General features: G+C 46.8%; 3 protein-coding genes across 9 annotated transcripts in view; 2 read left to right on the plus strand and 1 right to left on the minus strand.

The window, feature by feature from the left end:
- Positions 1-23,295, plus strand: part of LOC119461739 (polycomb protein eed) — a 208,630-nt gene that overhangs the window by 168,059 nt on the left and 17,276 nt on the right. The window lies entirely within an intron of this gene.
- Positions 1-23,295, minus strand: part of LOC119461742 (NADH dehydrogenase [ubiquinone] 1 alpha subcomplex assembly factor 4) — a 158,528-nt gene that overhangs the window by 106,017 nt on the left and 29,216 nt on the right. The gene's annotated exons all lie outside the window — the stretch shown is intronic.
- The window catches only part of LOC125947408 (polycomb protein eed-like), a 48,919-nt gene that overhangs the window by 8,348 nt on the left and 17,276 nt on the right, over positions 1-23,295 (plus strand). For both annotated transcript variants that reach the window (XM_049672077.1, XM_049672078.1), the window contains exons 3-9: positions 1,015-1,104; positions 4,477-4,542; positions 10,446-10,571; positions 13,414-13,495; positions 14,727-14,818; positions 15,852-15,985; positions 21,201-21,306. In XM_049672077.1, the coding sequence (XP_049528034.1) occupies positions 1,015-1,104; positions 4,477-4,542; positions 10,446-10,571; positions 13,414-13,495; positions 14,727-14,818; positions 15,852-15,985; positions 21,201-21,306 (696 nt within the window). The remainder of the gene's footprint in view (positions 1-1,014; positions 1,105-4,476; positions 4,543-10,445; positions 10,572-13,413; positions 13,496-14,726; positions 14,819-15,851; positions 15,986-21,200; positions 21,307-23,295) is intronic.

Here is a 23,295-nt window from a genome sequence, read left to right on the forward strand (position 1 = left end):
GATACAGGATGACAGTGCTTTTTACAAGTGCAAACATCTGGTAAATTGGTGGGATTTGGCACCCTAAAGCTGTGCTGTAGAATACAGGAGGTGCTATAGTAGAGAGCTTGGGAATGATTCTGATTAACTGGGTTCTTCAGTGTGCAGCTGGATCTTTATACACAAGTGTTCTTGCATTGTGCTCCTATGGAAATATAGCTGCCACAGCCAGGATTTGATCCCGTGACTTCATGCACTGAGCCATGATGGTTGGTGGAAGCACTTGGTTTAATGAATAATTTATGATGGAACTGCACTGGTTATCATGTCAGTGCTTAAAGTAGCTACGTTAGTATTTCACGGTCGAATTGTACAAGCAGGTGGGAGGTTAGGAAAGGGACCACATAAAAGTGCCTACTCATTGCTGAAGATTTAATTTGATAAGGAGATGTAAGGCTCCACAGCCCTTCATTAAGAGCAATCTCCACTGATGTGCAGTTCATGCCACATCCTTTCTTGGTAAATAGCGGTCACCAACAATCAGCAGAGGTGCAGTGGACTCAAAATTTGTGTGTGTTCTCTCATTATGAACCACTTACGAGTAAATGGTGAATTCTAACTGACCTGTCCAGCTGTCTGTATTGATCGATGTTGGTTTGGGTAGCTTAAGATGTCTGAATGAGCTTGTCTTTTGGTGTGTTCATCCGTAGGAGCAAACCAACTTTGTCTTTTCTTGTCGCCTATGTTCTTTTACCTCTCAAGGGTAAAAGGTAGCAGCGTGTAGGTAGTTGTGTAGTTTAGGATGTTGAAGAATTCAAGAAATATATATGAATATGTGGTGCTTCCTGATTGAGTGTAGCCAACCATGCCACTACTCAATTACTTGTTAGCAATTCCAAGAACTTGCGGCTAAAGAGAGAGCTAGCCTTGTTGGTTCTGAAAGAGTGCTCGTTCATAATAATGTCATCGTTTCATAGATCACTTAGTGGTCTGATGAACCTTGCATTCACTGACCACTTGTGTTTGGCCATGCAGGAGGACCATGGCCAGCCCCTTTTTGGAGTCCAGTTTAACCCACACCTTAAGGGTGGCCTGTACATCTTTGCCGCTGTTGGCAGCAACAGGGTGAGTGTTAAGCATTAAACCCTTGAGGAATGTGTGCCTATTTACTTTGCAGTAATGTACACATTCTATATACAGTGGAATCTAGATGATATGAATCTCACGGGGTCACGAAAAATATTTGTATTAGCCGAAAGTCGTATCATCGAAACACAAATAAAACTAGCTAATTTAAAGAGTCAGACGTGAACTAACTCAGGCACACGCACGTAAAAAGCATTTACAGTATAGACCACTTATAACGTAACCGTTTATAGTGCAGAACTGGCTACAATGCGGCCTTTTCCAACTCCCATTTACACTCCCATAGAACTCCATGTATACGCATACCGCTTACAGTGCAGCCGCGTGAGACGAAATACCGGTTATAATACGGCTTCCGCAGGAAAATCTCGCCGACAAGGGCGGTAGCATTACGCTTCTCAACGAGGTGCGCCCACCGATGAGAGAAGAGATCAACGAGGGCGATGTGGAGGAGGAGCATGAGACGTGGAGCACGAGTCCAAGGGCGATAAAATGTCGCCACGTGCCGTATGTGTGAGTGAAGGCGCGCGGGGGACGCGCGCCTTCACTCAGAGCGACCGCACAGCAGAGAGCAAACGCGACCGTCGCGCGAAAGGCCATGGGGATATGGGAGGAAGGGAGGGAGGGGGGGGGCGATGCTCTGCTGCGGTACCAAATGTGTATCTTGCAACCGGGCACAAGGGTAACTGGCAACGCAATCTCCCACGCGAAAGAAGCAAAGCGGGAATGCAGCGCGGGGGGGGGGGGGGGGCTTCTACTTTGCCAATGCGTTCTTGTACTCTGCGCCTGTGCCGGCTGTCGGTGTTGTCGCATGCACCGTATCTTGCAAGTGATCTCCACACGGCTGTGACCTTTGTGTGCGCTGTGCTTACGCCGCTCAGTTTCCGTTGGAGCGATAGACTGCACGAACCTTCGCTCGCTGTGGCGGCCGTGCTTCCCCACGCCTGCGTGGGGAAAAGCAACAACAGTGCCACTGCTTCAAACTCTTCGCGCCCAGTCGCGGCCTCCGCGCTGTCCAGCGCTGTGTCCGCGCCCCCGCACCAAAATAGAAAGGGAGAAAGCGCGTGACTGCGCGCTGCTCTCTTTCGCGGCCGTTGGTGGAGCGGCGTTTATTCGTATCAACCAATGCGGCTCGAAAATCGATTCGTAACAACCATTCTCTATCACGTTACAGAGTAATGGGGCTCGGCCGGGACCACAGAAAAATTTGTATCATCCGGAAATTCGTATTAGCCGTGATTTTATCATCGAGATTCCACTGTGTTAAGTTATGTATTACATTTTAGCCTCAGTAAAGCATAATTCTAAACATACTGTCTGATGTAGTGTTCGTTGTGTCTCTACTGTATGGGAACATCGTCTCTGTTGTACAGTAGACTTCCATTAATTCGACTCTAGTTAATTCGATCACAACCGAAGGTCCCGGCTAGCGCCCATGCATTTCCATGGGCACAATGTTTCATTATTTAAATCCTAAAATTGGCCTTCTCTCGATAATTCGAACTATACCAGTCAGCATGCATGCGCCTGACCTCTGTGGTGACCCCAATAGTGGCAGCGTCTGTCTCGGCAGAGTTTAGGGGACTGAAAGTGTTTCACATGTCAAATCTGTCGTTGAAAATGCCGATTTTCGGCCTGCCCTAGGAAGGTTTTCAAGCAATAACTGAAGGTCACAATGTCTCATTACAGTCATTAACCGATTTTAAAGCACAGCTTTTATTATTTTTTTGAAAGAAAATTGGGCAGAAAATAGCCTGCGCAGTGCATCAGGTATGAAAACGAAACAGCATTCACGGCGTTCGTATGCTTTACCGCATAACCTGAGTGCATTGGACCGAACCTGACTTTAGGAAATCGGCCACCGTTGTGCAACACGTTTGTGTTGCATTGTTTGTGTTGCCAACACATGTTGCCAACACATGTAAGACTCTTGCCCATTTCCCTGATAAAAAATCGGATGCACGTTAGATTTCTGCTTTCTTTATGCCTTAATGTCATTTCTATGTTAGTTTTCTACTTTGGACACATAGAAAGGGGACGCGCGTTTGATTTGGGGTGTGTTACAATCAGGGAAAATATTGCCAAATGAATCAGCAATTAGAGTCAATTAACGGACGTCGACTGTCTTTTGAAAATTATTTTACACTCGGCCACCAAACATGCCACAAATGTGTACAGACGCATACAATTTCTTGCAGTGTTGTAGTAGGAGCACCTGTGTATAATTTAGTTTCCACATATCCCTTTCACCCCAAAATACTCTATTTGCCTTTGGTGAAACTGTACAGCAGGTTGAAAGCAAAGTTTTTTTCTTGCAAGTTTTTTCCTTTCTTTTTCTTTCATTATTTTTGTCTTCTTTTTATGGCGCACTTATATCTGAAGCATTCTTGATTCACATTTCAGCTTTTTGAATGGTGCACACATAGTTCAGTGAAACTATATCAAGAAGTTAAAGAAAAGTCTTAACGTAAAACCATTGGGAACCTTTACAACAAGCATATTAGAATACACATACAAACATAACAGAGACGTTGCAAGTGAAATGAAAATAAATTGCACAAGTTACCCACTTTTATACATCTAAGCAAAAGCAATCTGGCATTCAAATTAGCACTAAACATTTCTTTTTTTGTTATACATTTTACTATTTTATTTATAAAACGCTGTAAGCAACCTAAACTTTAGACAGTTAGGAAACAAGCTTACATAGATGATGACATGACAGAAAAAGGCTCTAAGATTCATTTATAACTCATATGGTCGCAGCTCTATAAGTGAATTAATAAAAAAGGATATTTTCCCACCAGTTACTGATAGAAACAGGGCTTGTAGACTCAAGTTACTTTATCAATTGGTAAATGGTTATTACAGAATTAACACATCACATATACTGACTCCATCTACAGGATACGCAACTAGAAACCGACATTCGCAAGCAATTATGCCTTTAAAACAAAGAGTCAATTCTTTCAAATATTCTTTTTTTCCTCGTACAATAAACGATTGGAATAACCTCTCCAACGAAGCTGTAACCCAAAAATCTTTGGTGTCCTTTGAAGAGCGTTTATTTTAAATGTGCCGTGTCCTTCTAATACTGACTTGTTATTGTCTGTTCTTTTTTTTTGCCCAAATGTATGTATCCTACATATGTACCACTCTGCTATGGTCTAACTAGACGGCAGTATTCATAAATAAATAAATAAATAAATAAATGATTTTGGGTTAGTGGGAAACAAGTTCCAATGGATGTGGCAGTGAAAATGTCAGTAAATTTTTTAATGGTTTCATTCTTGGTGTCTGCTGCATCTTTTGTTGTTTTTTTCAAACATCCACATGTCTTCCTGCTTTAAGGTGACTTTGTACGAGTGCCTGGAGAATGGAAGCATCAAGCTGCTGCAGTCATACTGCGATCCTGATGTATCCTTTGCCACTGTGTTCCGCCACGAAGCGCATAGGTTTGGTCCTTTCTGCTGCAACCCACTGAGCAGGTGCGACTATGTCCATTGACAGCTTGCAAAGAAGAAAACAGCACATACCACACATTGGGAACAGTAGCGAACTGGGGTAATAGGTATTGGCTAACTTGTAGGGTGTGTGCCCTGCTTTCATTTTATTAATGTTTTAATTACAAATACAGTAAAAGCTCGATGATACGAATCTTATGGGGTCACGAAAAATATTCGTATTAGCCGAAATACGTATCATCGAAACACAATTAAAACTACTGTCGAATCTTGATAATCATGATTCGAACTCGAAGGGGCCCGAAAATTTGTTTGAATTAAAAGGACGTATTTTTGAACTATTCGTGCACCATAGCACGATGCACGAACGGTGCGAGTCGTGAAATATCGCGGCGCGCAAGCGCATAAAAAGCGCGGGCCACGAAACTGCCCACGCCGGCTAATGGTCGCTTCCCAATAACGACAGAAAACGAAGCTTCAGGGAGCGAGCGGGCGGCGCCGGCACACGGGTGCGCGCGGAGGCCGTCGAAGGTGAGGGAGGAGGGCGGCAGGGAAGCGGATTTAGCCGCGTCAACTCCGCCGCTTCGGTGGCTCCCCTCGCCCTCCCTCTCAACACACTCGTAGCTCTCTCACCTTCGACTCCGTGCGCACATCTCCGTGCGCCCCCGCCGCCGTGCCGGCGCCAGCTTATTTTAGCCGCCCCTTGAAGTTTCGTTTTCTGCCGTTATCGGGAAGCGAGCGTTTGCGGGCGTGGCAGTTTCGTTGGCCCGACTGGACTGTGCCTCCGTCGCTGCTTCCCTCTGCGCTGCTGCCGCAGCGTGCAAGGTCACATGTGACTAGAAACTAGAGGAGAAGGGTTCACTGCCATTTTATCCGCGTGGCTGAGACGTGGGCACTAGTGTGTGCTAGAATACGGTTGTCTGGAACACTCTAGTCGGCACATACACGCTTGTGCCGATGCGATGCACAAACGGCGACCTTGTAATTTGAGAGAGAAGGAAATTTTCACCGCGGGTTCCTTCCCCCCTGTGATGAGCAGGTTCTTTTGTGTTAATGTTTCTGGCGGTTCTCTGAGGCGGAGCCTCCCAGAACCCAATCGAGGACAAAGCCGTTTGTCGAGAAACACACACACAAACTTTTAATGTAACTAGAACGAGAAAAAAAAACCCATAAAATAAACACTCAAAAAGAACTCATAATACAACATACATGTGGCTAGAACGCTTACTGATGTCGGGCAAGTTCGGGCAGGCTGCGGGTGTGCGTATGCACTACAGTCTCGACGCGGCAAAGCGGAGACGAGACGACGAGAGAAGCGTTGTTGATCTCACCAAAAGACGTTGTGTCGGAACGTCGTACAGGCTGCCAGAGCGTGGCAGCTCTGGCTCGGAGGGAGAAGACAGGCGGCTCGGCAGCACGGGTTGGCGGCGGCGGCGTCCTGGCCGGGCAGCTGGTCGTAGAGCTCGGGCCCGTAGCCCGACAGCTCTCGTTCTGCCCACGGGCGCAGACGCTCACCGGCCTCGGGCAGCAGCAGTTGACAATCGGGCAGGGTGGCGATGCCCGGGAAGGCAGGCGGCTTGGCAGCAGGGGTTGACGGCGGCGGCGTCCTGGCCGGGCAGCTGGTCGTGGAGCTCGGGCCCGTAGCCCGACAGCTCTCGTCCTGCCCACGGGCACAGTCGCTTGCCGGCCTCGGGCAGCTGTTTACGATCAGGAAGAGTGGCGACTCCCAGGAACGGGTTGACAGGAGGCCCCGGCCGGGTGAAGTCCTGGTGGCTCGGGTCCGGAACCCGACGGCCGTCTTCAGCTCCCGATCCGGTGGCCGACCTTGTCCTGGTGTCGCTTCTGGAACTCCTCCCCCTACTGCCAGCGCGGCTCCTTTTTCTGCTGCTCTGGTCGATTCGTCGATTTCTGATTGGCTGCTCGAGGCTCCGTGTTCTTTTGTGATTGGATTGGCTTTTTTCTTTTGATTTCTTTTCTTGTGCCGCGTGTTCACGTGCCGGACGGTCTTCGGCGTCGTCGTTTCCGGCGCGGCGCGGTAGAGCGGCGCACGCTCTCCTTGTCGTCTGCTTCTTGTTTGAATGCACCGCACCTTGTCGCGCACCACAAATATCACCATCGCGCATCACCGCACCGTGTCGCGCACCATAAAAGTCACCGCATTGTGTCGCGCACTACTCATCACACCCCCCCGTTCCTTCGCGCGCGGCATCGAGGGGTCTCTCCTGAGCTTTTGCTCTATGGCGGTGTCAGAGCAATGCCGGTCGGAGGCGCCGCCGCGTGATTTGGCGCGCTGCTAAGAGCATTGTCGGTGCGCGGTATGTTCGAAATAAGCGTGTTCGAATTCGCTTGCTTCGCGTTGACGTTGAACGAAAGCACGTTTTTCATGATAGTCTCGCTGTGCAACAATTGCGCTCAGTGTTGACGTTGCGAGGCCTAGCTCCTTAGCCAACTCCGTCCGCTTCCTCTTGGGATCCTCATCAACCTTTCGAAGAATGTCTAATTTCTCTTTAAAGGAGAGAAATGTCCGCTTACGAGGCATAGCTCGCTGCGACTAGGCAAAATGGCGCAAACACGAAGAACGCGGCCCGAAGCGCAGCAGCCACTCCATCTGACGGCTCGCAGAAAAGGAGGAAAAGTACAAAAGCACCAAAAGTGCCACCGCCTCAAACTCTTCGTGCCCAGTCGTGGAGTCCGCTCTGTCCGGCGCCGCGCCTCCGCACCAAAAGAGAAGGAGAGAAAGCGCGTGACTGCGCGCTGTTCTCTTTCGCGGCCGTCGGTGGGGCGGCGTTTATTCGTATCAACCGACGCAGGCTGAAAATCTATTCGTAACAACCGTTCTCTAGCACGTTGCAAAGTAATGGGGCTCGGCCGGGACCACAGAAAAATTCGTATCATCCGGAAATTCGTATTAGCCGTGATCGTATCATCGAGCTTTTAGTGTACCTCTCGGGCGCCTTACATTGGAGAATTTTGTGAGAGAGGGTGGTACAGTAGGACCTCATTTATACAATCCCGTTTCGTACGATTTCCCGGCACCAACGTTCCCGGTCTAGAACATGAAAAATGACCCGATAGAGTTATGCTTCTTTTTTGCGGGTCCTAGAAAACACGAACCCCGTGGCGGGGTTCGGAGTTTGTGTTGCGGGGCTCGATCGCCGACAGCTCTGAGGGGCTCATATTCTTGGTGCCACTTGCCTCCGAAGCGAAAGATTTTTCGGAGAGGGTCGAAGCCCCGCACGAGGGATCGAGCAATTGCTCGTAGCGTGAAATGCGCCTGGGTTGTGTACCGTCAACAAATCACCTGAGAAGAGGCCCATTATGGGAGCACACGCCATAGTTTTGAGCGACAGCCTGTGACTGGAGGCTTCATCGGGGATGGAACCGACCCCAGGTAGACCAATCAGCTTTCCGGGAAAGGGAATCACGGCGATGATTTAATGCTAATTTGAACGACAGTGTTATAAAAGGGAGATTACCGATCTATGAGGACTGAAGCGTGAGATTGGCAAGTAAAGACCAATGTGATCTCTACTGCTTGTCTGGCGATCTCCTTCAACGTGCCGGCAGGTGAAATGGGGAGAAATTGTAAGTGGTGGTTAGAAAGAGAATACATGATATACACACAAGTACGATAGGTTTTAAATGTAAAAGACAAAGACGTCTGATTATACAATGCCAGTTAAAGCGGCTCGAAATTGTTAGTCATCATTTACAGTGGAACCTCGCTGATACGATTGTGCGTGATACGTTTTTCGGGATTGTATATTTTTTTTCCTTTTCCCGATAATACGATTTGGTTAGGTAATACGTTGAATGATGCGATTTTCGGACGATACGCTTTATTTTAGGGTTCCCGTGAAGATCGTATCAACGAGGTGCCACTGTATATATAAACATAGGGAAGGTGGTTCCAGTCAGTGAATGAGTAAGGCAAAAAAAGAGACTGAAAAAAAAAACATTTAGTGTGACATGACTCAAGACCGACCTCATAACCATGATCAATTCAATGAGTTTAGGTTTCTCTGGCTATGGTGTCCTTGTGGAACATTGTTATCCTGCAAATGTAGTGTCATCTCCAAATTAATAATGAATAAGTGTGTGAGCTGACACTTAGTGCATTATGTGCATGCTATGATGAAATTGATGGTCTGTTTCATTGTCTAGTTTGCAAGGATTGGTTCTGGATTTGTAACCATAATGTTGCAAGGCACTTTTCCTTTGAAGTCTCGAGGTGCTTTTTACCATCACATGTACCTTATGCTACGGTAGGCTTTGTTTTCTTTGGCTCCCTAATGTTGCCTGCACTGATGAACTTATCTGACAACACCATCTCATCATCAAAGAAAATTTCAAAGCAGCATCAAAGCTTGTGCCAATCATTTCTGTTTCCGGTTATCCCACCACCTTATGTTGTAATGGTAACTCTGGCGTTGCATTTGAAATATTGTGTTACTTTTAAGCAAAGTTTTATTGGCTCACTTGTGTTGGAGTTCAGTGTACGCAGAAAAATATCATCATCAGCATTGGCTCGAACGTCGTCGGCTTCTTCTGCAGCTGGCTGGTTGGTGCCCCTGGGGTTGCGCTCGTGCTCGTGCACGTGCCCGGCACGTGTTTGTCGCTGTTGTCTGCTTCCACAGCTGGATGCATTGCTGCTCATCATTCCAGCATGGAATTTCACTTCTCTTCTGTCGTCGTAATGGGGAGGCCGCGTTTACGGGGGTATGAGCCATTGCTTAAGGGGGTTTGAGCCATTCATTGTCTTTGGTGATGGACAGATTTAATTTTGAAGCAGTTTAATTTCGAAGAATCGCCAGCGGCAATGGCGGGCGAATGCTGCTAACCACGCTGCCGAACAAACTCGAGACATCGAACACAAGCGACAACAGCAACGAGCAGAGAATCGTACAGCGCAATGGCAGGAAAAGTTGCACGAAAGGGAAGGAAAAGTAGTAGGAAAGGGAAGGAAAAGCTGTAGGGTCAGGTACACACACGACAAGCTTCACTTACCTCCATTTTCTTGATTAGGGGAAGGGCTGGTGTTTTTTTATAGTTTTTTTTTTAATTGGGAGAAAACAAATAGGAAGTAGTGCATGAGCATGCTCTCTCATTTGATTTGATTCTTGTCTCCTTTTGCTTGAGTGCCAAACAAAGAAATTTGTACTACAGTTGAATTTCGATATAACAAACACTGATATAGCAAACTATTGGATACAAAGAAGTAAATATAAAATTTGCTTGTTGTGCTTCAGTTCAATGCCATAACGAAATCTAGAATGTGGGATCTGACATGGCGTCGGTTGTAGCGAAGCAAATATTGTTTGCATGTACCTCAAAATACGTATACATTTGGTTAGCAAAAATGTCAAGTACAGTTTCCAAGATCAGATGCACAGGCTAGGCTCATACTTGTAGTATGGATCCATGTGTGGTCCCCTCCGTGTCTGAATCACTTCTTGGTGGCGTGCACATTTTGGCCAGAGTCTTGGCTTGGTTGGACTGCCATTGGCAAGCAGGTGTGCCGATCTTACACGGTCGCTTACTCGCAATGATGTACAGCATGTGTATATAATTTCCTCTTGTTGCAGTGCCTCGTATTGGCACGGCAAGTTGTCGACGGGGCAATGAAATCCGCTGGAGACCCTTTGCTCGCCTGTTGGAGGCACCCCCGTTTGTGTTTCTTTCGCAAAGACCTTATTACGATCTTTTTTTTTACCCCCCATAGCTGCGTGTATGCTTATAATGAATATAGAATACAACGAAGGCATTTTTGTGCCCGATGCGATTTTGTTACAGCGACGTTCGACTGTATTCCTTTGCGCAAAAGGCCATTCTCCTTGACCTTCTGTGATATCTAAGTCTGAGGAGAACTTTTACACCTGTGCCTGGTCATACGACGACGTCACAGGGCATCCACTGCTTGCTGTTGCGGGTTCGCGAGGTGTTGTCCGCATCATCAGCCCAGCTGCCATGAAGTGCATCAAGGTTTGTTTGATGAGTTGTAGTACTATTGAGACTCTACAGTACTAATTAACTGAGGATCAGATGGGGCAGGACACACAGTAAACTGTGTTTTAGTTAACTTGTTGATTTGAATCGATATTAGGTGCAAAATTCAGTTGTACTTGACTGCTGAATTATCTTAATGGACGTAGACCTTCGTACCATACAACCTAGCAGGAAATGTTAAGTCTAGGCCACTTTCAGTGCTGTGGCACCATGGGAATGCCAAGATATGGAAGGATTGGCTTGTCTTGAATGTGGCTTGGTCTAAAACATAGTCATGGCTGTGTGCATTAAACTTTCTTGAAATAAACTTTTGATGTCTTGTTTCTCATGTATATACAGTATAGATCACTTATAATGTAACTGCTTATAGTGCTGGACCGGATATAATATGGTACTTTTCAGACTCTCGTTGATTTTCCCATAGCATTCTGTATACGCATATCGCTTATATTGCAGTTGTGGGAGAAGAAATACCGGTTACAGTGCGGCTGCCTGGAAGTTCAACAGTTAACCGAGACAGCGACTGCTCCCCTCAAGCCGCAGATATCTTCCGACGTACCGCGCGCGCGCATCGAGCTTTGCGACGTCAGAGTGGCTACATGACGTGACTGGCGCCGTCAGGCATGTTCCAACGTTGCTGGCGCATAAATAGCTTCATTCCTGTTTTTCGCCCGCCGCACCGAGCCACGCTGGCCATGCATCCCAGCATTCCTCACGCGGAGCGGCCAGAATGACGCAATGAGCGCGTGAAAGCGCATCTGCCGCCGCGGCTCATCCAAACATGAACACATCTGAACACATCGTGAACGTGCGCACAAGCAAATATGAACACATCTCACTCGATGACCGCGAAAATTCGCTGTCAAAACGCTATAGTGAGGAAGGGCGGCAGCAGCAGTGAGCGAATTCACCTTCATGCAGTGTCTCACATCAACGCGAACGAAGCCGCGAAAACACAGCGCATGGCGGGCTGTGACCCCATCGCAAATGGCTTTCAAGATACAGCAGCCCCGGGGGGCGTGCGTGCGGAGCAGAGCACTCCCCCCTCCCCTTTCTCTACCCTCCCTGCACGCACGGCAGCCCCGGATATAACGCCCCCCCCCCCCCCCCCCGAGCTTTGCTCGCGTTGGAAGACAGCGTGCTTCCTTCCCGCTTTCCTCCCTTGCGTGCTTGCGATTGAGCTGCGATCGCTGGCTCTCATCCTCTCACTCTTTCACTCGCACATACAGCATTCGGTGCGCGGCGACAGCTACGGCAATGGCAGAAATGCGCCTGGAGGGTCCATGTAATTGTTATCGTAATAATACCGTTGTTTTGATTATGGTGTGGTACCGCTTATAGCGCGGATATTCGTGACTCTAGCGACTTACGTTATAAGCGGTCTACACTGTATATGACTGCACATGCGTCTTGTGACTGATTTGGCACAATTATTAAAAAGTTATCTGAAATTTACCAGGCACTTTGCACAGTGCCAGATACACAAAAAAGTGCAGCTTGCCAAGGTTTATTGTCCAGAGCAAAATGGAGCTGCGATTGAAGCAAGAACAGCTATGAAAGCAGTCTTCAAACAGTGCACAATGAGCATAGCTTGTCGGGCTAGTTGGCTCGTGGTCACAAAACTACCGCCTCTCTAGACACGAGGTGAAAGAAAACTATAAACTGAATGCTTTATTTAGGATGCTTCTTTTTTACACAGTGATAGTAGAAAAAAAAAAAAAGCCATGAAAGGTTGTCCTGTCATTCATTACCAAGCTATGCCGAGAAAGTTTATCTCTTTTTTTTCAGGGAGACATGCTAATGAGCTTGTGACACAATCCTGCTACAATGCTCAATTTTGTAAGCTTCTAGTATTTTCCTGTTAGCTAGTCTGCATGGGTGTGGAACGACCTATTGTCTTCCACGGTAGGGCTTGTATCACACCAGAGGCAATGGAGGGCATGGTTGTGTCAGCAAGCCCCCCTGCGTGTCTCCCTGAAAAAGCAAACAGGTTTCTTGGCCCGGCATTATAAAAGGGGATTGGAAGGCATCATGTGATTTTTCTTTCAATCCTCAATTACAGTCGTACGTGATCGTAACGAAATGGGATTAAACAAACTAATGGGTATCATGAGTGATCTTAATTTCTCTTGACATTTTCGTAGAAACTGATGCATTTAAAATGTAATTTTAACAAAACGAATATTTTTGTGAAATGGATAAACAAACCTTGTTTTGGTTCGTAATGAATATTTACTGATTATTTCAGGCCAATGACGCCGAAATGTTCTTTTGGGCCAAAATCAGGCCGAAACTAGGCTTTTGCATCAGCTTCAGCTTACCCAGTAGTAACTCAGTGCAGCTCCCTCCTCCTCGCCGGCATATAGACAATAGTTCTCATGAATAAATTTTGGCTTCTCCTTAACGTTTGTTATAGCAAGTTTTAACTGTAAAAACGGAAGGCTGATCTACCTCTCATTTCCCAGTCGTCATTGTGTCTGTGTGTTTTTCCCTGTGTCCTGAGTTCAGATGCTGCAGTTTTGTGACGTGCATTAATAAACGTAATTGCCATTAGTAGCACGTTAACGCTAAGCCCATGTGCATTAGTTAAAGGCCCACATAACTGCTAGAGCTTATAATGCAATGCAACTGCAATGTGTAAGGATGCTGTGCTGTTATGTAACATTGGAGACATCTCTGCCACCACAGGTGCGATGTACATGCTGTTTCTTGCACACTGTATTGATAATGAAAAGGATATGCATTTACCTAAGGCCATGAACTCAACAACGCAATGTTATGCAAAATACTGCCTGTGTTTGTGCTAATTTAAATGCAGCACTACATTGGCCACGGGAATGCCATCAACGAGCTCAAATTTCATCCCCACGATGTCAACCTTCTGTTGTCTGTCAGTAAAGGTGAGTGTCCTTTGTGACTTATGACTAGAGGCTGTGCATTTCGCAAGATGAATATTTAGAAACTGCTGCAATAAGACTTGGCCTATAATTTTAGATCCATTGATGGTGTGTATTTCATTAATTCGATGCATCTCATGTATGGCGTGAACTTGGTGTGAATTTCACATGAATTTTTTAGGAATCTTGAGAATGCACCCACTTCTAGTTCTCCCTTCAAGGAACCAGCTTTTCACAAAGCTGTTTTGACCTTGCAGGTGGCACAGTGTTCTCCAATTCACTTCTGCGGAGAATTGCAAAATGATTGCCGTGCACTGAATTTTCCTGAAAAAGCCATTGTTTGTGATAAAGGAGAAGGATCTTGCTGCACACGTACCATTTCTAACTTGCTTTTTATAACAAAGAAATGTGTGCATAGTCTTGAACAAACATAGAAGACTTTTGCTTTTGTCAAAGCAACACTATTATTGTGAAGCTGCTGTGTCCTTTGAAGTCTTTTTTTTGTGTGGGACACATGAAAACATAGTATTTTACACGAGTCAACACCACTATCATATCACTATTTTAAAGTTGAGCATTTCATGTTCAGCAACAACAAGAAAAGCCTCTGTTTAGGTAATTTTTGTTTGGCAAGCTCGATACGCCATGTATTGTGTAGCAGCGCTGAGCAACGGACACGCTCAAGTCACCTTGAGGCCTTTATTGACTGTCGTAGCTTCTTTAGATGTGTTGAGCTTGTTCATTAAATTGGCAGCAAGTAAACGCTTGAGGAGCTCAGATTGTCTCTATGGAAGTGGTTTATTTATTTATGTGTTGTATCATCAGTGTATACATATGCTAAGAGGGGTGGGGCGTGCATGGCGAACGAAATAAAACAAGAATAAAAGCACAATACCATATAGATAATGCATTTCAGGTAAAAATATTTGAGAAATATGCAATGATAGAGGAGCTATAGCACATTTTTAAAAGAAATAGTGTCAGGTATAGTATTTGCTATGGCAGTAGACAATTTATCCCAGCCCCTTCTGGTTCTGGGAACAAACGATTGTGAGCCTGCGATGGTTTTAAAATAGGGTACGTTGACCTTGTGGGCAAGGTCAAGCTTGCGGAAGCGAAATAGAGCTGGAAGTATAAAAAAAAACTTAATGAAGAGATGGTTTATGGAAAGACACCTCATGACAAAGACAGATGTCTAGCTGCGGTACTACAACCTTTTTGCCATTCCTTCCAGACCACACTTTGCGACTGTGGAATGTCAAGACAGACCAGTGCATTGCTGTGTTCGGCGGAGTCGAGGGACACCGGGACGAAGTTCTCAGCGCGGTGTGTAAATCTTTTTTTTTTTTTTTAGTCTTTGAGCTTGCCTTTCGAGTTTCTTGAGCTGCCAAACCATGCTTTAAGTTCCTAAGGTCGGTACTGTTTTGGAATGACATTCTTACAGGAATCTTGTCAATGCTGGTTTATATGATTGTTCACTGCACTGTTCATCACCCTGCAACATGCTTCCTATTTCAATGAAATATAAACAATGTGCCTCTTTAGTTCTCTGAGGAGATTGGGAAAACCAACACATGAAATTAGGGAGGTAGCGAGTTCACTAATAGTTTTTGACGCACAGAATGAACCTACACACTTCAAACATCAGTAGCGCACCCAGGATCTCTGCCGGGGGGGGGGGGGGTTGACAGTTTGCCAATACCATCTTTACAGCACTAATTTCGATTTCTTCACGGGAAATTGTCAAAAAAGGGCTTTTTGCGAGTGTGCAGACGATTGCGCACCTTACATCTTAGTTGCAGTACTCAAATGCGTAAGGAAAGAAAAGGGGTTAAACAAAAGGGGGGGGGGGTTAAGTCAGCCTCGGGGGGGGTTACAACCCCCGAATCCCCCCCCCGTCGGTGCGCCACTGTCAAACATTCTGTACGCTTTACCCATAACATGGCCCCTGTTCTCTGCAAATATAGAACTGCTACTGCCTTTGGTTCTCCCAAAGCTGGGTGCAAGCCGGGCACAAACTGGGTGCAAGTATTTCATATAATGCATATAAACAGGCAAAAAGTAAGGTTTAGCGATTGCCACTTACCCACAGACTTCGCAATTTGCCTACACACACTTCCTAACGATCCCCCAATTTCTTCTAAATATGAACTACATGAATTATTTATATCTCCTAGGACACTGTGAAAATACACCTAATAACGTTTTCGAGTGCTTGTAATTGCAGTAACAGCTTAGCTGTAAAAATTTTGTGTCACCGTCACAATCGGCATTTTCAGATTTCGTTAGCCAGACTAAGATGGTCCATAGGCATAGAGGGTGTGCAAAGAAGGCATGTTTTGGACACGCATGCTTGCAGGACTTTGACCTGTTGGGCCAGAAAATCATGTCCTGTGGCATGGACCATTCCCTGAAGCTCTGGAAGCTGGACACGGAACAGTTCCACAAGGCCATCCGGGAATCTCACGTCTACTGCCCCTCCAAGTCACAGAGGTTGCATTTTTTTCCCCCATTTCGGCTTTCCTATTAATTTGTCTACATTGCGTAATCCTTTCCATCTTCTTCATTCTTTGTTTACAGTTGTGTCATTCCTTGCCTGTGTTGCATCAGACTGTCTAAACTGTGATGTGCATATTCATTACAGCAGCAGAAAAAAAAAATTATTTGACTCTACAGTTTACTTTCTAGTGGTTGAGACGTGCACGGAGATGGAATTGCGCCCTCTGTTTTGTTTATTAATGCATTTCACATGGACTTGCCACTGTGGCTCATTGCCTATGGCATCCTCCTTCCATGCAAACATGGGTTCGATTTCCAGCAATGTCAGCGCATTCCAACGCAAGCGAGATTCAAAAGTGTCTGTATGCTGCCATTTGGATATGCGTTTCAGATTCCCAGGTGGTCGAAATCAATCCCGCACCTTCCACAATGACATCCCTCATGGCCAAATGTGCAGCGTGGGAACCATTGTGCAACATAATTTGATTGAATTTTATATTGGTGCATGGCTAGGTTGTTTCTCTAGAAAATTAAATGTTTTCGACATCTTTGAGCCTCGAAATTAGCAAAAGAATATTTAGAAGTCAATGTAAATGCAGCTGAAGCCCATGGGCCCTCGTAATCCAACAAGAAATATCTACAGTAGAGTCTCAGTGATCACGTGTGATATGAATTACTAGATGATAGGAATTTTTCAAAAGCCCTGGCGCAAGTCCATTAGCTTATAATGTGCCAAATTTCGGATGTTGCGAACCACTTTTCGCATTGTGGCGGATGACATAAACCATCGCGCCACCGAGCTATTCCCTGCAGAGCTGGCATGAGGCCCCAGCGCTCCAGTAGCTCCAGACACTGGCTTTTGTCAGGCCATGTCTGCAACCATGTCACTCTGCCTTAACTCCATCCCTGTGTGTCCCCCCCCCTCCCCCTTAAAGAAAAAGCTTTTTTTTGTGCAATATCTGCAACTTGTCAGCCGTTTTCAAACACCTTGTAACTTTATCAGGAGTTGGCCATCACACGTGACCCAGTCTTGCCGCTTCAGCAAGATCAGCAGCATTCGCTTCCATTGGTAGCCTTATCTCTGTACAGTTAAACCTGCTTATAACGAACCTTCATATAACGAATTCCTGGATATAACGAAGTTTTTCTATTCCCCGCCGTACTCCATAGAAGCACATGTATTTGAGACCTCTACGTAACGAAGTGGCAGCAGGAGACCCCCTCGATATAACGAATTTCCCCTCCGACAACCTAGAGATTTCGCCCCAAATTTTGACATTTTTGCACGAGCAGCAACCGGAAGCACCTTCTCCGCCGCGACTGAATGCGAAGTGAGCGCATGTGTGCGTGCGTGCGTGTGCGTGCATGTGCGATGCGGGCCTGCATTCCTCGACCCGGCGATCTTGCCGCCGCGGGCGTGACCTTTCCCCCTCCCATCATTCAAACCTGATCCTGCCGCTTGCTGCAGCTGGCCTAGCCCGGCAAGCCGGCACTCTCTCCTTTTCCAGTTGATGTTGCCGACGCGCTGGTACACGCTGTGACACATCACACTCGATGAGCGCGGACACGCGCTGTCAAACGCTGGCAGCATGTGGAAGCGCCGCTGGAGAAGCGAGCGAAGTGACCTTCATGCTGTTGTCTATCGCTTCAATGCAAACTGAGCCCCGAGAACACACAATACGCACAAAGCTACGAGGCGCCGACGCACCTACACTGCTATAGACTCTGCCCCAACGCAGATCGCTTTCAAGATACGGCCCGTGCGACCGCGCGCCGCCGCGCAGTACGCAGTTGATGCCATAGTACAGTACAACGCCGCCCCACTATCCCTCCCCCGTCGCTCCCTCGCCGGTGCCTCGAGCGCAACGGAACAAGGCGCGCTCTTGCGCGCGCGAGATTTAGACACGGTCGTCGGCTGCCCTCGCACGTTTTCACTCGCACATACAGCATACGGCGCGCGGCGACTGCGTTATCGTCCTTGGACCTAATACAGAATATCTATGAGCCAAAACCAATTTTAGGGCCACAACGCGTCATAGGCATCATCTTTATATAGCAAATACGGATCTCAGTTAAGGGCCATACTTTGCTGGCGGAAACCGAAAATACGTCATAGTTGTCGCCCCCGGCACTTTGGGCAGCCAATGCCATCGTCAAGCTACCAAGCTAAGCGACATGAAAAGTCAAAATGGCCGCTCGGGCCGGCGCGGTGGCAGTTCGCAACGTATGATGCGGGAACGGTCCCACAGTTGCGACGCAACAGCGGGGTTACCATTGCATTGGGTTCTATGGGAGCTGTGCCGGGACCGGCTGAAAACGACGTAACAGCCGGGAAAACCGAGCCCCTGGGAACATAACAGCGGGGTTCCACTGCAACACTATACTACGCTACGACGGCATCATGACGCTCGCTCTTCGTTTCCGATGCCTCGCGCTTGTGCGAAACGACGCGCGTCCACGCATCCGGTACCTGGTGTGACATTCCAGGGATGAGTGCCTTGACGAAAACGGAAAACGGCTACGCATTACAATTAAGGGCGCGTTAGAATCGAGTAAACACGGTAAGCGTTTCTTTTTCGAATTTTTGTGCCGAATCTGCATATAACGAAATCCTCTTTATAACGAAGTTTTTCGGGAATTTGTCAATTTCGTTATATCCAGGTTTAACTGTATTACACGCCTTCCGTTGGCAATTTTAAACGCCCGATGGCAATTGGCGCCCGATGGCAATTTTAAACTTCAGTACCTTTGCACCCGTCAGATTGCACGATACGAAGTAGATTCACCGCTGCAAAGAAGCGTAAACGGGTTTCCTTATCTTGCACAAATCACAACCTTATCTCCCTTAAGACAGCAGCTAGGATGCAGCAATGGAAGAAACTCGAGATAACCAGGCAGATCTTGAAATGGCAGCCTCGAAACATGCGAAGTGCGCAGCTCGCTTGTGCCAAAATGTACGCCAAACAAGCGCACCAGCAATTCAAATTCGTGTCAGCTATAGGAGTGCTCCCTGCGCTTCACGTGACTGCAGGAATGAATTGCAACACTAGTTTTCCCTTTTTGCGCTCACTTTTGTTGCTTTATTTATGCATGAAAAAATACAGCGATCTCTGACCTCATGTTTAGGTGATACTGTTGTATTTAAGAGCTCACAAGAATAACGACACGGACATGACATATGCCAAGGAACATCATGCTTAATGTCCTTTCGTGGCCTCGCTCCTTGCAGGCACTTCCTCACTATTCAATAGAACCCCATTGTTACGTTCCTGGGTGCTGCGTTTTTCTGGCTGTTACGTCGTTTTCGGCCAGTAAATGCACTTTAGCTCCTATAGGACCCAATGCATTGGTAACCCCGCTGTTGCATCGCAACTGTGGGACCGTTTCCGCATCATGCGTTGCGAAATGCCACCTCGCGCTGCCCAAGTGGCGATGTTGACTTTTCATGTCGCTTGGCTTGGTGGCTTGACGATGGGATTGGCTGCCCAAAGTGCCGGGGCGACACCTATGACATATTTTCAGTTTCCGCCAGCAAAAGCATGGCCTTTGAGATGTGCATTTGCTATCAAAAGATTGAGGCTATGACGTGTTGGGGCCCTAAAATTGGTTTAGGCGCATAGGTGTTTGTATGCTGCATGTATGCTGTATGCTGGAGCCGACGGTAAAGAGCAGGTGCCATCTGCGCTGTTTCATCGTCAGGTTCGGAGGGATTTGCCACTTTTCAAAGATTATGAAATTTGGATGATCACGACAAGCTTGCACAGTGACTCTACCCCTCCCTTTTTGTTCATCCTCCGTCTGCACAAATGCATGCTACCAGATCGTGACACTTTCGCATCGCACTCACCGTGTAAATCCAAAGCTAGTCGTGACCGGTTGCTCCAAAAACCGATGGTACTGAAGTTTAAAATTGCCATGGGGTGCCAATTGCCATCGGGCGTTTAAAATTGCCAACGGAAGGCGTGTAATACAAGAAGAGACCAATGTGTGTCTACGAACGGCGCCAGAAATGACAGGCTGCTGTATGGTGTGTCACAAAGATGGTGGCCATGAACAATGCTGTTGCTGTCCTGTGCACTCACTTTCGTTTACTAAGCGGTTTGTCGGCTTTCTGAGTGTAATGCAGCTGCTGCGAATAAATCTGCGTCGATTTGGCATGACGCCCGATGAAGCAGTGCTGATTAGGCCTAATGGCCTAGGCACCGTCGCCGTGACGAGAATTTGCCACTGGTTGATGTGGTAACGGGCCGTGAGCTGTCACGGAAGGCTTGCCGCTTTGTTTGTGCAGGTGGCTCATGGGTAATTGGTCCCCGAGATCACGTGGGAGAGTTAGAGTAACGGTTTTTCAAGCAGCATGAACATCGTCATCGCGTGTCCAACACGACAGGTGTGCCTATCGACAGCTAATTGGCCCAATCTTCGAACATGCTTTTGCACTTTACAAAATACACGCTCCATTTGTTGCCATTCCCTCAGCCCGCTTTGCGTTATCATTTCAATCGATCCAATCAACCTAAACGAATCTTGTATCGACAGAGGTGACCCCGGCCGATGCGGTGCTGTTTCGCTAATTGCGACGTTCGGGCGCTGTGTGTGCGATCGCGGCATCAGGGCGCTGCGGGAAGCACTCACAGGGACAAAGTTTACTGCTGCGTCAGCCGGGGCATTCCGTCCGCACTGCGCTTGGCGCTCCATTTGCACCGAAAATGAATTAAATGCTTGCTTGGGCCACATCGAGTACGAGGGGCTTCACAGAGCCGGCGACATGTGGCACTGCGTGGGTCTCTACAATGAATGTATCGAATACTTGAAAAATCGAACAGTAGGTATTCGATAATTGAATTATTCAGATGTTCACTATTCGATTCTACTGGATGATATTTCAGTATTTGCACACCCCTACGAGAAATTATTCGGTATGCCATCATAGCTGCTCTCAATTGCCGTGCGTCTTTCTGCTGTCATCAAACACATGCAATTGCTCGGTTGCATGTGTTCTTGGGCAAACCCCTTGGTTCGTCTGCTAATGCTCCGCAACACTCCAAACTATGCTGGATAGCAAAATGCTTGGCATGGCATTGATTCGCACAGTGTGTGGTGTCTGCATAATTTTTGTTTCTCAGTCATCAAACCTTTATTTATCAGATTTTCTCCCCAGACTGCATGTATTTGTCACATTTATCTTCCCCTGTTTTCTTTCTTATCCCAGGCCATTTCCTACAGTGCGGCAACACTATCCCGACTTCACCACTCGCGACATTCATCGAAACTACGTCGACTGTGTCCGCTGGCTGGGGAACTTTGTCCTGTCCAAGGTATGGGTGTTGCCAGCAGTAGCGGCAGCATGAGATTCATTACTCCGATTGATGCATACAAACTTGACAAAGGTCTGTATGGATATGCGTTCTGAGTAGCTATGTTAACAAGCTAAGTACAAAAGAAAAAAAGAAAAACTCAGAATATGGTGACCTATGATGCAAGGTGTCCCAGCTATTGCGCACAAAGTTTTTAAAAAAGCAATGCCTTCTATAAGGATGAAACCATGAAAGCATTGACAGTGGTGGCAGTGTTTTCAGTGCTATAGACGCATCCAGTGACTCTGACAGTGACAACTACAGTAGCCGACGGATTTTTCGGACTCCAAAAATTCGGACTTGTTGGATATTCCGGACTTCATAGATGTACCGGCAGGATTCCCATAGAGCTAATGCATTTTCGCGACCGATTTTTCGAACAAATATAAGTGCCAATGTTCGATTTTCCGGACTAAATCGCTCGCTCCGAGCCACGCTACCCGATCTTGGAGGCTGCCATGTTGGATTTTCCGCTGGCTTGGCCGGGCTTGGCTTTCAGTGCCCCCCTGTATAGCCTTCAGGATTAGTAGACGCACGCCCGCTCTTCCTTGGCCGACAAAACGTTCCAAAAAGTGGCACTTGCTTTTTTTTTTGTTCGGTCAGCTCGGCACTATCGTCATATCACTTAAGCTGAATCCGGGGTATTTTTTTGTTTGTTTTTGTTTTTTAAGGTTCGGTTGCGCCGTACGCTGTGTGCGGGTGAAAGCTTGCGAGGGTCAGCCGGCAACCGCAATTTAATCTCATGCACGCGAGAGAGAAAGGCGTCGGAGACGGTGGGTAGTTGCATTCAGCTCTTGCGGCTGCTGCTGACAGAGCTGCCGCGCAGGCACCGTATCTTGAAAGCGATCTGCTATGTGGCCGAAGTGTGTCCCCGCGATCTACGGTGGGTACAAAGGGCGTGCGCCGAGTGCCAGTAGCTTCGTATGCGGCATTTTTTTTTCTTTTTTTTTTTTTTCGACATTCGCGTTGAAGCGAGAGAAGAGACAGCGTGGAGGTCAATTTGCCCGCGGTCATTGAGCGAGATGTGTTCATGTAATCTGTGTGTGCGTGACACCGTGCTTATTCAGTTAGTAAGCGCATATTTACAACTTTATAGGGCCAATAAAACTCACATCCTTACTTCGTATCGCTGTCTATTAATTGGCTATCGCAAACGATGCTCCGCCTTTTGGGCGAAACTGCGACATTTTTCTTAAGCCGCTCTAAGCCTCATAATTTTTTTCTCTTGGGGGGGGGGGGGGGGCGAGTTTTTTGGACTGTTCGGTTTTTTGGACTGCTCGATTTTTCGGACTATTTTTCAGTCCCTGCGAAGTCTGGAAAATCAGTCGGCTACTATATCACTGACTACGACGATAGTTTTGATACGGTGTGGCGGTGAACGAATTTGGATTTATTTATTTATTTACAGAATACCTGCGTTGCTCGAAGGCATTATCGCAGGGGGGGGGGGGGGGGGCAGTTAGATAAAGATATGTTAAATCATTCACAGAAATAAAGAATAAATACACAATGCAAACTAACATCAAGGTGGAACATACAATGAGTCAACATTTTCAGGCGTAATAGAAAATTTAAACAAAGTTAAGGCAGTAATGCATTGTCACAAACACAGGCGCGAAAAAAAATCATGATTATCAGACACTGAAACACATTCTTCCGGCAACAAATTCCAGTCTTTCGCCGTATGTGGAAAGAATGATTCAGCAAAATGATTCAGCATTCGGTTAGTATTGCAGGTGTATTCACACACCTTCTTTGAGTGGTCGAGTCGATTCGAGACATAAGTTGGCTCCGATAGGTAGTTGCGGCTATCAATGCCTGTTTGATTATAGAAGATACGGTGGAAGAACTTGAGTCTCAATTTTTTTCTTCTGGTGATTAACATTTCCCAGCCCAGCAATGCTTCTATTTCAGTGACACTATCGAACGGGTTGTAACTATTGGAGACGA

The sequence above is a fragment of the Dermacentor silvarum genome, chromosome 8 (genome assembly GCF_013339745.2).
Source record: "Dermacentor silvarum isolate Dsil-2018 chromosome 8, BIME_Dsil_1.4, whole genome shotgun sequence".
Lineage (NCBI taxonomy): Eukaryota > Metazoa > Arthropoda > Arachnida > Ixodida > Ixodidae > Dermacentor > Dermacentor silvarum.